Source organism: Tiliqua scincoides, chromosome 7, assembly GCF_035046505.1.
Source record: "Tiliqua scincoides isolate rTilSci1 chromosome 7, rTilSci1.hap2, whole genome shotgun sequence".
Lineage (NCBI taxonomy): Eukaryota > Metazoa > Chordata > Lepidosauria > Squamata > Scincidae > Tiliqua > Tiliqua scincoides.
This window is the reverse complement of record NC_089827.1, coordinates 44,175,316-44,187,498: the sequence shown is the minus strand read 5'-3', so window position 1 is coordinate 44,187,498 and position 12,183 is coordinate 44,175,316. Positions and strand designations below refer to the sequence as shown.

At 41.6% G+C, this 12,183-nt stretch overlaps 1 protein-coding gene across 1 annotated transcript in view; it reads left to right on the top strand.

The window, feature by feature from the left end:
- CAPRIN2 (caprin family member 2) overlaps positions 1-12,183 on the top strand; it is a 36,114-nt gene that overhangs the window by 4,270 nt on the left and 19,661 nt on the right. The window contains exons 5-8 of the mRNA XM_066633156.1: positions 1,917-1,999; positions 3,441-3,605; positions 4,877-4,920; positions 7,448-8,149. Coding sequence (XP_066489253.1) covers positions 1,917-1,999; positions 3,441-3,605; positions 4,877-4,920; positions 7,448-8,149 — 994 coding nt within the window. The remainder of the gene's footprint in view (positions 1-1,916; positions 2,000-3,440; positions 3,606-4,876; positions 4,921-7,447; positions 8,150-12,183) is intronic.

Here is a 12,183-nt window from a genome sequence, read left to right as displayed (position 1 = left end):
CCCCCATTCCCTTCTGAGTTGATCTTCCCAGTTTGGTGAAATCAAACCCTGGAATGTGCATGTGCATCGTTGCCTCTGCATAACATCTCTCCATGCGTGTTGTATTTCTCCCTGGGCTAGATGTGTTCTGTCTCTGATATATTCATCTATGTAAATTTATTCAAATTTTAAATGTAAATTTTTCCTTGGCCCCCAGCAGTGTCAGATATGATGGGGTCCTTCTGCCAAAAAGTTTGGAGACCCCGATTTAGAGAATGTAATAGAATTCATTTTGGATTGATGCATCATGTGAATAGAAAACTTTCCTGATCTCCCTTCCAACTGAAACTTTTGAAAGCATTCCCCTTAAAATGCTGTAGTTCTAGGTTTAATAGAATTACTGGTTCTCTTACAGAAAGTAAATCTTTATGCCCAACTTCAAATAAATGCATTTGGTTACATAAACCTTATTTGTTATCTGAAAAATATCTAATAGCTTTGTCATTATAAAAACATCACATAAAAGGCAAGTTTTTTAGGCAGAGTAGTTATAGCTATAAATGAGATGGAACTAATAGATCTGGAAATGAGACTAGCACAAGGCTTCTAAAACTGTGGGTTGCAACCCACTTGGATGGGTTGCAAAGCTGCAACTGTCAAGAAGATAGCAGATGAGCAAAATGCATTGAACCCTATGGAAAGTGAAACTGAGCAATACTGGGCAATTGAGTAGAGGAACATGCCTTGTTCCATTGTGAAGGGCAGACTGAGAGGAATCCATTGCCACCAGAATGGTCCGGATCCAATGAATGCAGTGCCCCAAGAACACCTGAGAAGGAAGTCCCTCACTCCATGCTGATGAATGTATTGAGCCCTATGGAAAGTGAAACTAAGCCACACATTCATGTTTACTCATGAGTAAGCAAACATGCCTTGGCCCATATGGAAAGTCAGGTGAAGGGGAGTGCAAGGCTACCAGAATGGTCCCAATCCTATGCATGTGGAGCTAAACAAGTGCTTCAGAAGGCAGCCCCCCAGCATAGTTCAGTAAAAAGGCTTGAGCTGGTAAGACTTCTCTTTTGTAGTCTGTAAAGCTAGGTGGGTCCTGATAATGTGTAATTTAAAAAAGTGGGTACCAGTGCTGAGAGGTTTGTAACCACTGCTTGATTGGGAAGGGTTGTTTTTTACAGATTCTTCACATCCTCACCCCCACAGTGGAGTCTCGTTTCCTCTCATCATGCTGGGTTTTTAATGCTATTTGAAGGGAAGTTTTGAATCTCAATCCAGCCCAAACAAAAAGCATGTTGGATTTCAAATTGATTTTGTCCCAAATCCCACTGAACTGGCTTAAATATAAGAACATAAATTTAACTGGGCAGTGAGTAGGGCTGAAAATCTTATGATGTTCTTTTGGGGGTGAGGCGGTTGATGTTTTTGCTGCCAGGCTATGGAGAATTCACTTGGTGGAACAGGGCTTCCCCATCTCATCTCCCCTTATTTAGTTATTTACTTTAATTTATTTAATTCATTCTAAGTTATTTATAGCCTGCCTATCTAGGGAAAATGGCACAATTTCAGTACTTGCTGCCTTCTCAGGAAAGCACCTCCTGCTTGATGATGTCACTTTTGGCCATGGCATCACTTCCAGGTTAATGATATAGTTTCTGGTGGGTCCTGGACAGATTGTCATTCTAAAAAGTGGATCCCAGTGCTAAAAGTTTGAGAACCACCGGATTAGCATATGTGTGGCATACAAGTAGATTCAAGCTGTTGCAGTTGCACTACTAAGATGACTTTTGGACAACACAGCTGAACAAGAATGTTTATAATAAAGGTCTTGATTCCTGTAATATGAAATAAGCCATGTTTTAAGTGAAGCTAACTGCTTTCTTGATCTAGCCATAAACTTGTTTCAAAAGACAATTTTCTTCTTTAAGTGTTGAAGACCACATGGAGCAATCATCACTCTACTTCTGGGATCTGCTAGAAGGCAGTGAAAAAGCAGTGGTTGGAACTACCTGTGAGTACAGTTTTTTCATAATTGCCTTCATAGGTTTACAGATTTGCCAGACTGGCATCTAGCTTAGTGCCACTTGTAAGGTAAAATACTGCAAGAATACTCTTTGATCCTTTTAGGGGGTCCATAGTGTGACTTGTAGTGTGCTGCTAGTGTGGCAAATGCTGACTAATCTCCATGGCTCAGCAACCACTACCCTACCACTCTAGGCCACTAGCCTAGAGCCAAGCTACAGTTTATGTTAAATAGGTTCTTTGGCCCTGCATGTTTGTCCTTAAGCTAAATAGAAGCTATCTGTGTTGAGAATCACCATTGGGAGCATAGTATGAAAGGTGAAGGCTATTTAATGTTTCCCACACACCATGCTTCCCTTAAAAATGGCACTCTTGAGCCTGCATTCATGCTTGAAGAGAAGCCTGCACTGGTGCTAATGAGAGCTTTGGCTGTCTAACCCAGCAGTTGTCAACCTTTTTCATCTCATGGCACACTGAAAAGGTGCTAAAATTGTCAAGGCACACCACTGGTTTTTTGACAATTGACAAGGCACACTGCACTGCTGGCAGGCTTTGCGCCCCCATGGCCCTACTAATGACCCTCCCCCAAATTCCTATGGTACACCAATGTACCATAGCACAGTGGTTGAAAATGATTGGTCTAAGTCATCTGCATTTGATACGTTTGTCTTGTGGTGTGTTCTTAATTATTGCATTACATCAGCATGGTTCTTTCAGGCTAAAGTTAGTCCTTGTAGGTATACTGCTGAAACATCTGTCAGTATGTTCTTGAAAACGGATACTTGTGTTGTGGATCTTTAACCTGTCAAACTCTTAGCTAGCCATTATGCACTTCATACTAGTCTCAACTTGCATGGTGTTCATTTCTTGAAGTGAAATGTAAGTGTACACATTTCTGATATGTGCAGAGGGCTTCAAAGAGAAGTAGGGCTTTCTTTCATTTGTTCTCTGATAGGAAAATGGTGAAAGGTACTCCTGATTCTTCCATCTCACAGATCTGTGCAAGAGGGAATAAAAAATTCAGGAGAGATGTGTGCTCCTTTGCTTCCCCCAAACTGCAACATAGCCTAGTTGGTTCCCAAATGTTTTAGAGGCTGCTGCCTGATTTATAAATGCCAAGGGGTGTGGCTATAACAGTGATTGGGCAGTAATGCTCCGAGTGGCATCTTATTTAACCCTTGATGCACACAGACTAATCCACCCTGTCAGTTTTGTGACAAAACAAAACTGTCACGACCTGTTGTATCCTGGAACCACTGGCATAGTGTATTTGGGAGCAGCTGGAGTTGCCCTTGCAAGAGCACTTGGCCAGTGTAATTGTGGACTCTTATGTCCTGCTCATTGAAATTAAATGACTTTGACCACAGAGCCCAAGTCTTAAACTCATTGTGCATTTGACTACACTTGACATTCAACTCTTCTACCTTTAGATAAGCATCTCAAGGATTTGTTATCTAAACTGTTGGATTCTGGTTATTTTGAAAACATTCCTACACCTTGCAATATACCAGAAAAAGAAGAACTGAAAGAAGAAATTCCTAGAAGACTTGAAAAAGCAAGACAACTGTTGCAACCAGAATCTGACAAAGAACCAGGTAATAGCTACAGATAAATTCTGTTATCAGTTAACTGTGCGCACTTATTCATATTGTCTTGATAAAGTTTCATATGCCACTCAATTTATAAATTGCATTTCTTTTGGGAGCCCTAACCAATTTGCTTTCTTACTATTACAACCTTTTAGTTAAAGGTTTCTAACTTATTTTAGGTTTGTTACTACAAGTGTGTGTCTGTAGTATCAGACATTTAGAGCGGCAGACTCCCAAAGAAATGACTATTGTATTATCTGAAATTTGAACAAGTTTAGTTCTTGTCAAATGTCTACAAATGCTTAAAGCAGCAGTTTTTCATCTCCAGAGTACTTTACTTATTGTTCCTAAATCAGGTTCAGATCTCAGCAGATCTACTAGGAGCCCTCGCACCAGAGTTGGCATTTAAAACTCTGAAAACCCAGTATGAGGATAGAGTGTCAAGAGCTGTTCGCAGCCGCAACCATGACCTGTTCTCCCCTCAGGTTTTTGCTTTTCCCAATCCCAGATAAACGGCCAGCATACTTACATTTCCTATTTAACTGACAGGAATGGAGAGCCTTCTCCCTGGGGGTGTTGCAATGTAATGCCATCTAATTGTACATCAGGGAGATACAATGGCCTGAGTGTGCAAGCAAGGGTGTGTAGCTGCAACTCCCTGGACATTGAATCTTTCACATATGGTTTTAACTTGCAAATGGTTTGATCTGCGTTTGCAGTTTCTCAGGCCAGTTTTGTCTTCCATATGTAGGTTGGGGGACTTTGTGCTTCATCAGTTGCTATTAGGAAAGGATGAGGCATGAACAATTTTTTGGCATGTTGCAAAATTTATTTACGCAATTTTGATGAGATGTGGTGTAAGTTAGTATGGGTGGAGAATTGTTTGGGTTTACGGGCTATTTTAGGTGTGATTTAAATGTATTGTCTTATGTTTTATTTTATGCCAATAAAGCTTCCTGAATCTGAGTCCTTTACACTCCTAAATGGAGCCCCCAGAGTGCTGTTGCATGAGCAAAATGGCACAGCATTGCAGCTAATTCCGAATTGCCAGAACAAGAGGGTAATGAGGAAGGAGAGCCATATGCAGGGGAGGCCATTTATGGTGTGTTTGTGGAGCCCCTGAAGGGGTCTTGGGAAGCCCCAGGGCTCTTAGGAACACACTTTGAGAAATGCTGGCTTAAGGCAATCAGATTCATCAATATTAAGCAGAATGAGCATGTGTTGTCTGAAACTTCTCAGCTTCAATTAAATATTTAAAGTTTTATTCATCTTTCTAGAACCTCAAATGGAGCTCATTCAGTCTGAGATACAGCCACAAGAGGTAAGTTACCTTCTATAATTGGTGTAACAAAAGTGTTTTTAAAAGTGGTGCAGAACAGCTTGTTAGATCACTGAAAATAAAAGTTGCAGTAACACACGTTTTCAGGGAACTATGAAAGTCTCACAGCTTCAGCAAAGGCAATTGTCAAATGTGAATTTGAAAGTGCCCAGTATCAGAAGGGATACACTGAGGTAAGAGTTACTTCCTCAAAACCTAAAGAAGGATATTATTGGAAAGGGCTGTGTAGCATAATGTGACTTTCTGTGCCTTCATTGTAGTGGTTTATCATCACCACAACAGGCAGGTTTAAATCTGTTGCAGAAAATTTTAATCCAAGCTAGCTAAGAAGGTAGAGTGATGGTATCCATGAAAGCAAAGCAATGAAGGAAGGAACTGTAGCAGTTTGTGAATCTAAGAACACTTTGGGAGTTGGCTAACAACGATGTAATGAAATAAATACATGAAATTATATATTGTGATATACCATTGGATAGATACAAGTTGAAAGATTGAAGTCCTAGGCACATTGCCTATTGCAGATTGTTTCTCTGAACTGCAGTGTTCCCCTATTGTAAAATGGGGTTATAGATTTAAAAACAAGTAGAAAATTCCCTGTTGGCCTTGTGCTGATTGCTTCTCTCATCTTGAGTGTTCCTTACCTTTAAAATGTGAGTGCTAATGCTTTTCACCTGGTTTGGGCATCCTTGCTGGCCAGTTCTGTGCTAGAATGCCCAGTCTGTAGTAATTTGTAATAGTTCTGCCTCTACAGCCACCATCTTTTCTCCCCTCCTTCTCCTGGAAGTACAGGGAAAGCAACTTAAGAGGGGCTTATTGTGAATAAGAAATTGTTGGGGAGAATCACAGGGAGAAAGTGGGGTTCTTCCCTCTTCTGGTAATTTGTGGCTTCTTGATGCTGTTTAGTTTTAAATCATAGTCATGTTAAAAATGTGCCACCTAGTTTAGCCCTCAGGGGTTCTCCTTTGGCTTAGAATGGATGTGTGTGTGCGCATCGGGCAACTTTGTCACTTGGGAGTGGTGACTGAAAAGGTGGAAGCACCTCTACAGCCACACCTAGTTTCCTCAAACACTACAAATGCTGGTGTTCTGATTTAAGGGTAGGATTATAATACAAGTGTCTCAATGCTTTGTTTCTCTATAGTGCTGTTGTGCAGGGATGGCACATGGGGAGAATTTATGCTTTAGCCTTACAAGTTCTCCTAGCTTGTTTAATTGAGGTTTCTTCTTCCTTTGCCCCACCCCTGGTATGCATGAAACCAGAAATGGGTCTAGCTGAGAAATTCCCATGGAGGACTGGTGGGGGAAGGGGAACTCTGCAGAGAAGTGGCAGTTGGAAGTGCCACTTGGTCTCCACCTGCCAATTACAAATATAGAAAAGCTGGTTTGGTAATATTTGGTTCAGCTCAATCCATGAAAGTTGGATTAAATTGTAGATCTGCTGCTATTCTCCATGACTCGCTGTGGCCAAAGAATAGGCTAAGCTTGATTGCCATCTTTCTGTTCAGATCACTTATATATGCAACAATGTTCAGTGTGGTGTTGGAGACAGAATACAGGTCCAGCCTATTTATACACAGATTTTTATATAAGGGTTTGACTCAACATGAATGGCCCCTGCAAATGAGAAGGAATGTGCTGATCCCTGGAGAAGGGGAAAAAATGCATCCCTTTAAAATCAGTTTAAAAAACTGAACAGTCCTTTAACAATAGCCTCCTTAATGAGAGAGAGGGGGGGAGAGGTAGCTGGCTGACAGTCCATCAATCCTTTTCTCTCTCCAGTGGACCCCTCCCTTCCCCCTGAGCATGGGAAAGAAAGGTGATTGCTTTGCATTGGTGGAGGGAGGGGCTGAGTGAAGCACCTTTCTTTCTAAGTGCTTGGAGGAAGACTGACTGATGGATTGTCCTCTTAATGACTCTTACCTTACAACGAAAAGGTCAGCAAGTCTGTTTTTAAATCACAGGAGCAAAGAAACTGTTTTTTAAATTGATTTCCTACAATGAGTTTTTTGCCATCCATGTGGGAACAGAACCCACACGAATGAGGCTCAACCTGTATATGAAGTTTTTATAAAGTAAAATTTGTATATGTAGCACTGCTATTCAAATACATTGCACAAGAACAGATGAGCCTCTAATTACCACATCACTAAATGCTTCTGGATTTGTCTGAGTGCTGGAGCTAATATTTCCATTGATTGCAGTAAACATATCAGGGGTTAGCGCTATCATACCTGGGTTTGGTTTGTATAATGATTGGCTTGGCTGTGCCTGGGATACAGCAAGCTGATTTTATGGTTGCATTTTGATTTTGCAGGTACGTGACTTTGTAAATTAGTTGCATTTAATATTAGCAGCTCGCTGTGAATCTCTTCGCTGAATGTTAGGATAAACATTTTAGGTATAAGGTAGAACATAGAATTCTTTGTAATTGTGTCAGAAAGTTCCCCAATTGGCCTAAAATGTATTAAGAATATTACTGCTGAGCATTAAATTTCTTTGGTCTGTATAGTTTCTTAACAGGCGTTATTTGCCTGAAGCTGAGGGTTCTCTCAAGAAGCCTGAAGAATCCAAACCTTGGGAAATGGAGCATACTAAAAAGAATGAACCTCCAAAGTCCTGGGAAATGCTTGTTGATGTGGAAGAGCAGGAACAAAAGAGACAGAAACAAGCATCTATAAAACCTTCAGAACCCCCAAGGCAGCAGGGGAAGAAACAGGAACTTGCAAGGCCTTGGGAAGCATCACTTAAGGAGGAAGATAATCGCAAGCAAGAGGTTCTGAAGCCTTGGGTAACACGGGTTAGAGAACAGCAGGACTCTCCAAAACCCTGGGTAACCAAAGTTAAGGAAGAACAGGAGCAAAAACAGGTTCCAAAACCTTGGATAACCAAAGCTAAGGAGGAGTTGGAACAAAAGCAGGAATTACCAAAAACATGGGTTGCTCAGACAAGAGTGGAAACAGCACAGAAGCAAGAACCTGTGAAGCCTTGGAATGCATGTGTTAAAGAGGATTCAGAGCAGAAGAAACAAGAACCCGCAAAGCCATGTGCAGCACATATGGGGGATGAGATTGAACAAAAAACTCCTTCCCCAAAGTCTTGGGCAACATCTGAGGAGCCCCAGCAAACTCTTCAGCAGCCTTTACAGAATCCTCCAAAGATCTGGGGAACTGCAAATCTTGTGCCAAAGAAGCATGATACAGAGCCCAAAGAAGTGAGTTTTATAAGCAGTAGTATTGCCCTGTAAAGGCTTATCATGGAGTATGGTATGTAACTGCAGTCCAAGGCAGTAGAGGAATTATAGGCTGAAACTTGAACTTAATTAGTGCAAGCTTTCCTTGGGTAGTAACAGCTACCTATATGCAACAATCACAGCAAGAAAGTAGTGCAAAATATGGTGAGCATGATCCAAAAATTCTTTTGCCAACTAAAAGGCACTGTCGTATGGCATCCAGTTCTGTCCCTATTATCAGTGCCTAGTGATACAGAAAGCAAAACGAACTGGTCAGCTTCTATTGTGCTAACAGATAATGGGCACTTCAGAAGGTACAGGCAAAAACCAACATGTTCAAACACTGCTGAAAAATATTGAGTAGTTCAGGCCAATTTCACTTTGGCTTGCACATAGTTTTGCAATATTAGTGTTGCCATAAGCAGAAGAAATCAAGGGGATCTGTCAATACTGCAGGGCCTAACAGATTTTTCGTATAAGAGAAGATGCATGGTGCTTCAGAGATGGTACTTGAAATATTGGGTCTGTTGGTTGGCTTGTGTAAGTATCCATATCATGAATATCAAAGCCATATGATGAATAGAGTGTATTTGAGTTCCTCCCATTAAAAGGCTAAAAACTAAGCACAATGCAAACATGTCTGCCAATAAAGTAGTGGCAGCAATGAATAAACTAAACCTTAGTCCTGAAGAATGCAAAATACCATAGCTTAAGCGCTGTTCAGTACACTAGTTTTATACTCTGGGGGTGTAGGAGGAATGTTTGAGATCTAGCACTGTTGGCTACAAATCTGGAATCCTGCAATGTGTTTTTTAAATTGCAAATGAACCACCAAATTTGAAGCAATTCTTACAGAAACTTGTCAATACAAGTTGCAAACATTTAAGGCCAAAATGATTGATACTTGTGTTTGCTGGCCTGAGTTTTTTTTCTAATGGTCTGTGAGATCAGCATCAGAACTAGAGTGGGAAAGTCTTAAGGCCCCATATTTCTTGCTATCATTCAGTCCCATTTTAGGTATCTACAATGTTTTTAGAGGAGGAAAAGTTCAGGCCTGCACATGCATTTAAAGTATCAGCTGCTTTGACCTTATCTTTTTTTCTGAGGGTAAGTGAGATTGTTTGGGCCTTCTTACTGCTCTGTGCATTGGAACTAGGCAAGGTCTAGTGATGTGAAATGACCAAACTTTGATCTTCCCATCTGGCATGCCTGTGTGTAATCCACTTTGTAACTTTAAATGCTCTTTCATCTAGAGACGAGAGCGCAGGCAGAAGCTTGAATCTGATGTGAAACAAGTGGGTAAAGTAAAATACCACTAGGTGATGGCAGTGGAATTAACATAAGCACTTACAAGTGATCTGGCAGTTCTATAACTTTCTCTTCTGATGTATTTGCAAGGGAAGTTTTTTCCACTGGTGTGTGGTTCTTTGAAATAGCTCTAGCAATTTCACATTCAAGTAGTCTGAGCACTATACAGAAGCTCAATCACTTGTCTCCTGCTATCTGTTGGTGGTGGAATATCTTAAAGCTTGGCTTCTAAAACATGCTTTTGAATTGTGTTCTAATGAATAGAATTCTTATTTTGCATAGAATGGCAAAATGAATGGAGTAAGTGGACAAAGCAGTGAAGCAGTCAGGAAAAAAGAGAATCTTCAGTCAGTTGGAGAGTCTTGTAAACCACCTAGGAACCTCCAAAACAGCATGCAGGTGTGCTAGTTTTATCCTACTAAAATGATTACTGGGATGTTGGTACACTTAAGCTAAGAATCTTGTCAACTAGAATACTTTCTATAGAAAAGATACTAGTTTGCTCTGAGAATAAGCAGTGCTGCAGAAAGAATGACTTGGATCCTAACTGCCATGAGCAAACTACCACTTGTGGAATGGAGCTTTCCTCGTCCTTCATGCTAGAAAACGGGTTTTTCCAACCATTGGGAACATTGTAGGTTATGGCATAGAGTGCCATCCATCTAATGCAGTTCTCAAACTCTCGGAGAGTTGGAAAGCCACTAAGACTTTGCTATAGGCAGCGGGGCGGGGTGATGGTGGAGACACGATGCTCAGCATGGTGCCTCTGATCTGGGAGGCACTGATCTGATCACCTCTGCCTGCAGCAGCCTCCTGGGGGTTGGGGGAGCCCAGCGCCAGCCTCAGCAGGGCTCCCCAAGCAGCGCAGAGCCCTCGAGAAGACTATCATGACCATTTCTGGTTTTGCAATTGTAAAACAGGAAGTGGTTGCGACCGTCTTCTGGGGGGGCCCTGCGCTGCGTGGGGAGCCCTGCTGAGGCTGGTGCCAGGCACCCCAACTCTCAGGAGGCTGCTGCAGGCAGGGGTGAGTGGCAGCAGGCCCCTGCTCCCAGATCAGAGGCATGATGCTGAGCATAGTGTCTCTGCCTTTCCTCTTCTCCTCCCTTAAAGGGAGAACTACCCAGGGCTCTCAGGCTGGGATGTCTCAATGCCCCAGTCTGAAAACCACTGACCTAATGTGCTGAGCAATGTCATTTGTGAATGCATTTGTCACTGATACTGGCTGACTTGTCACTGATCCTGGCTGGCCAGGACCCTAGAATGCCACCCCCACCATCTTGTCCAGGGTCCTTCTGAAGCCTTAAAGTGTCACTTTCTAGTTTTGTCCCTCTGAAGGTCTTCAGACAGGGGCAAGAAAGGCACTGCTGCACCCTCAGGTGTGGGTGCCCCAGGGCATTTGATCTCCTTAACCCCCAGGTATGCCAGTTCTTTGTTGCATCTCCTCTATAGAAAGAAGAATGAGTAAGTGACATCACTGTTTCCAGTGTTACTTGCTGACTGACTCCTTCAGATTGACTATTTGGAGTTGGGAGCAATAATGGGATAGTTACTAGAATTCTACTGTTCAGTTTAAAAACCATACCTGTAGCAAACTGACCATATCAAACACAACATGCTTAAAGACCAGGATATTCATGCATATGGTACGGCTTAGTCATGCTGCTAGCACAAAAGTGGCCAAAGCTTTTGCACTGGGTTATGCAAATGGTATACTATTATAATTGCTATCCTAACCTTGATTCCTACTATGTTGGCAATGGGTGAGGAGCAGTTGGAGGGCCAGATTGGAAGGTTCTTGTGGGCTGGATTTGTCTCCTTGGCCTGTCTTTGTCACCACTTTACTTGCATATGGCTTGTAGTTGTAGTGTACATTTTAGGGTTGGCTCTGATAGTGCGTTACATTGATTTTGTTCTACAGCAAGACAACTATAATAGCCCACTTTTAATGCAACACCTGACCTAAGCTGTAAAGAATTGGGAGCAATGGGCTACCCTTGTCTACAAGAACACAAATGTCTGTCATAGATTATATTATCATACATTGATTTTGTTCATTATTAGGAAGCACTTCAGCAGGCGGTTTACATACATCAAATGAATATATTTTGAACTATTTGTCTGTACCTCTTTTCCTAAACCTCCAGTGAAATAGAAATCTAGTTTCTTTTATCATAGGAACATTTCTGTTGCTATCACAATCAATTGCTTCCCAGCTTCCCTCAGTAGCAATAGAGAACAAGTCATTTTTAAACTCATGGCAGCATTTTGAAGAGTTTGCGCAAGCTCCTCAACTTCTAGTCTAGCATGTCAGGCTTGTGTGGCTTCTCACACTGGTTTATTCCACATTCTGTTACAACCACAATGCTTGAAACATTGCTTCAGTTGATTTTTAAATATTTGACTTAATTGCCTGTGAAAATTAAGTCATGGTAGTCTGGTTTGTAAGAAGAAAATGTGTTGCAGCGTCTACTAATCTACAAGAGTGTAGTGGTTGGTTTAAAAATCTGCTGACCAGATCCTCCTTGCCAGTTCCATTGCTTCATTTTATATTAAGTTGCGTATAACTTTATTAAGCAGTGTGATAGTTCTTATCAAAGGCTGCCCATGTGTCTGTCTACACTCTGAAACTGAACTCCCTTCAAGCCCTTTTTTGCAAAGCCTTGCATAAGAATGTAAGAACAGACCCACTGGATCAGGCCATAGACCCA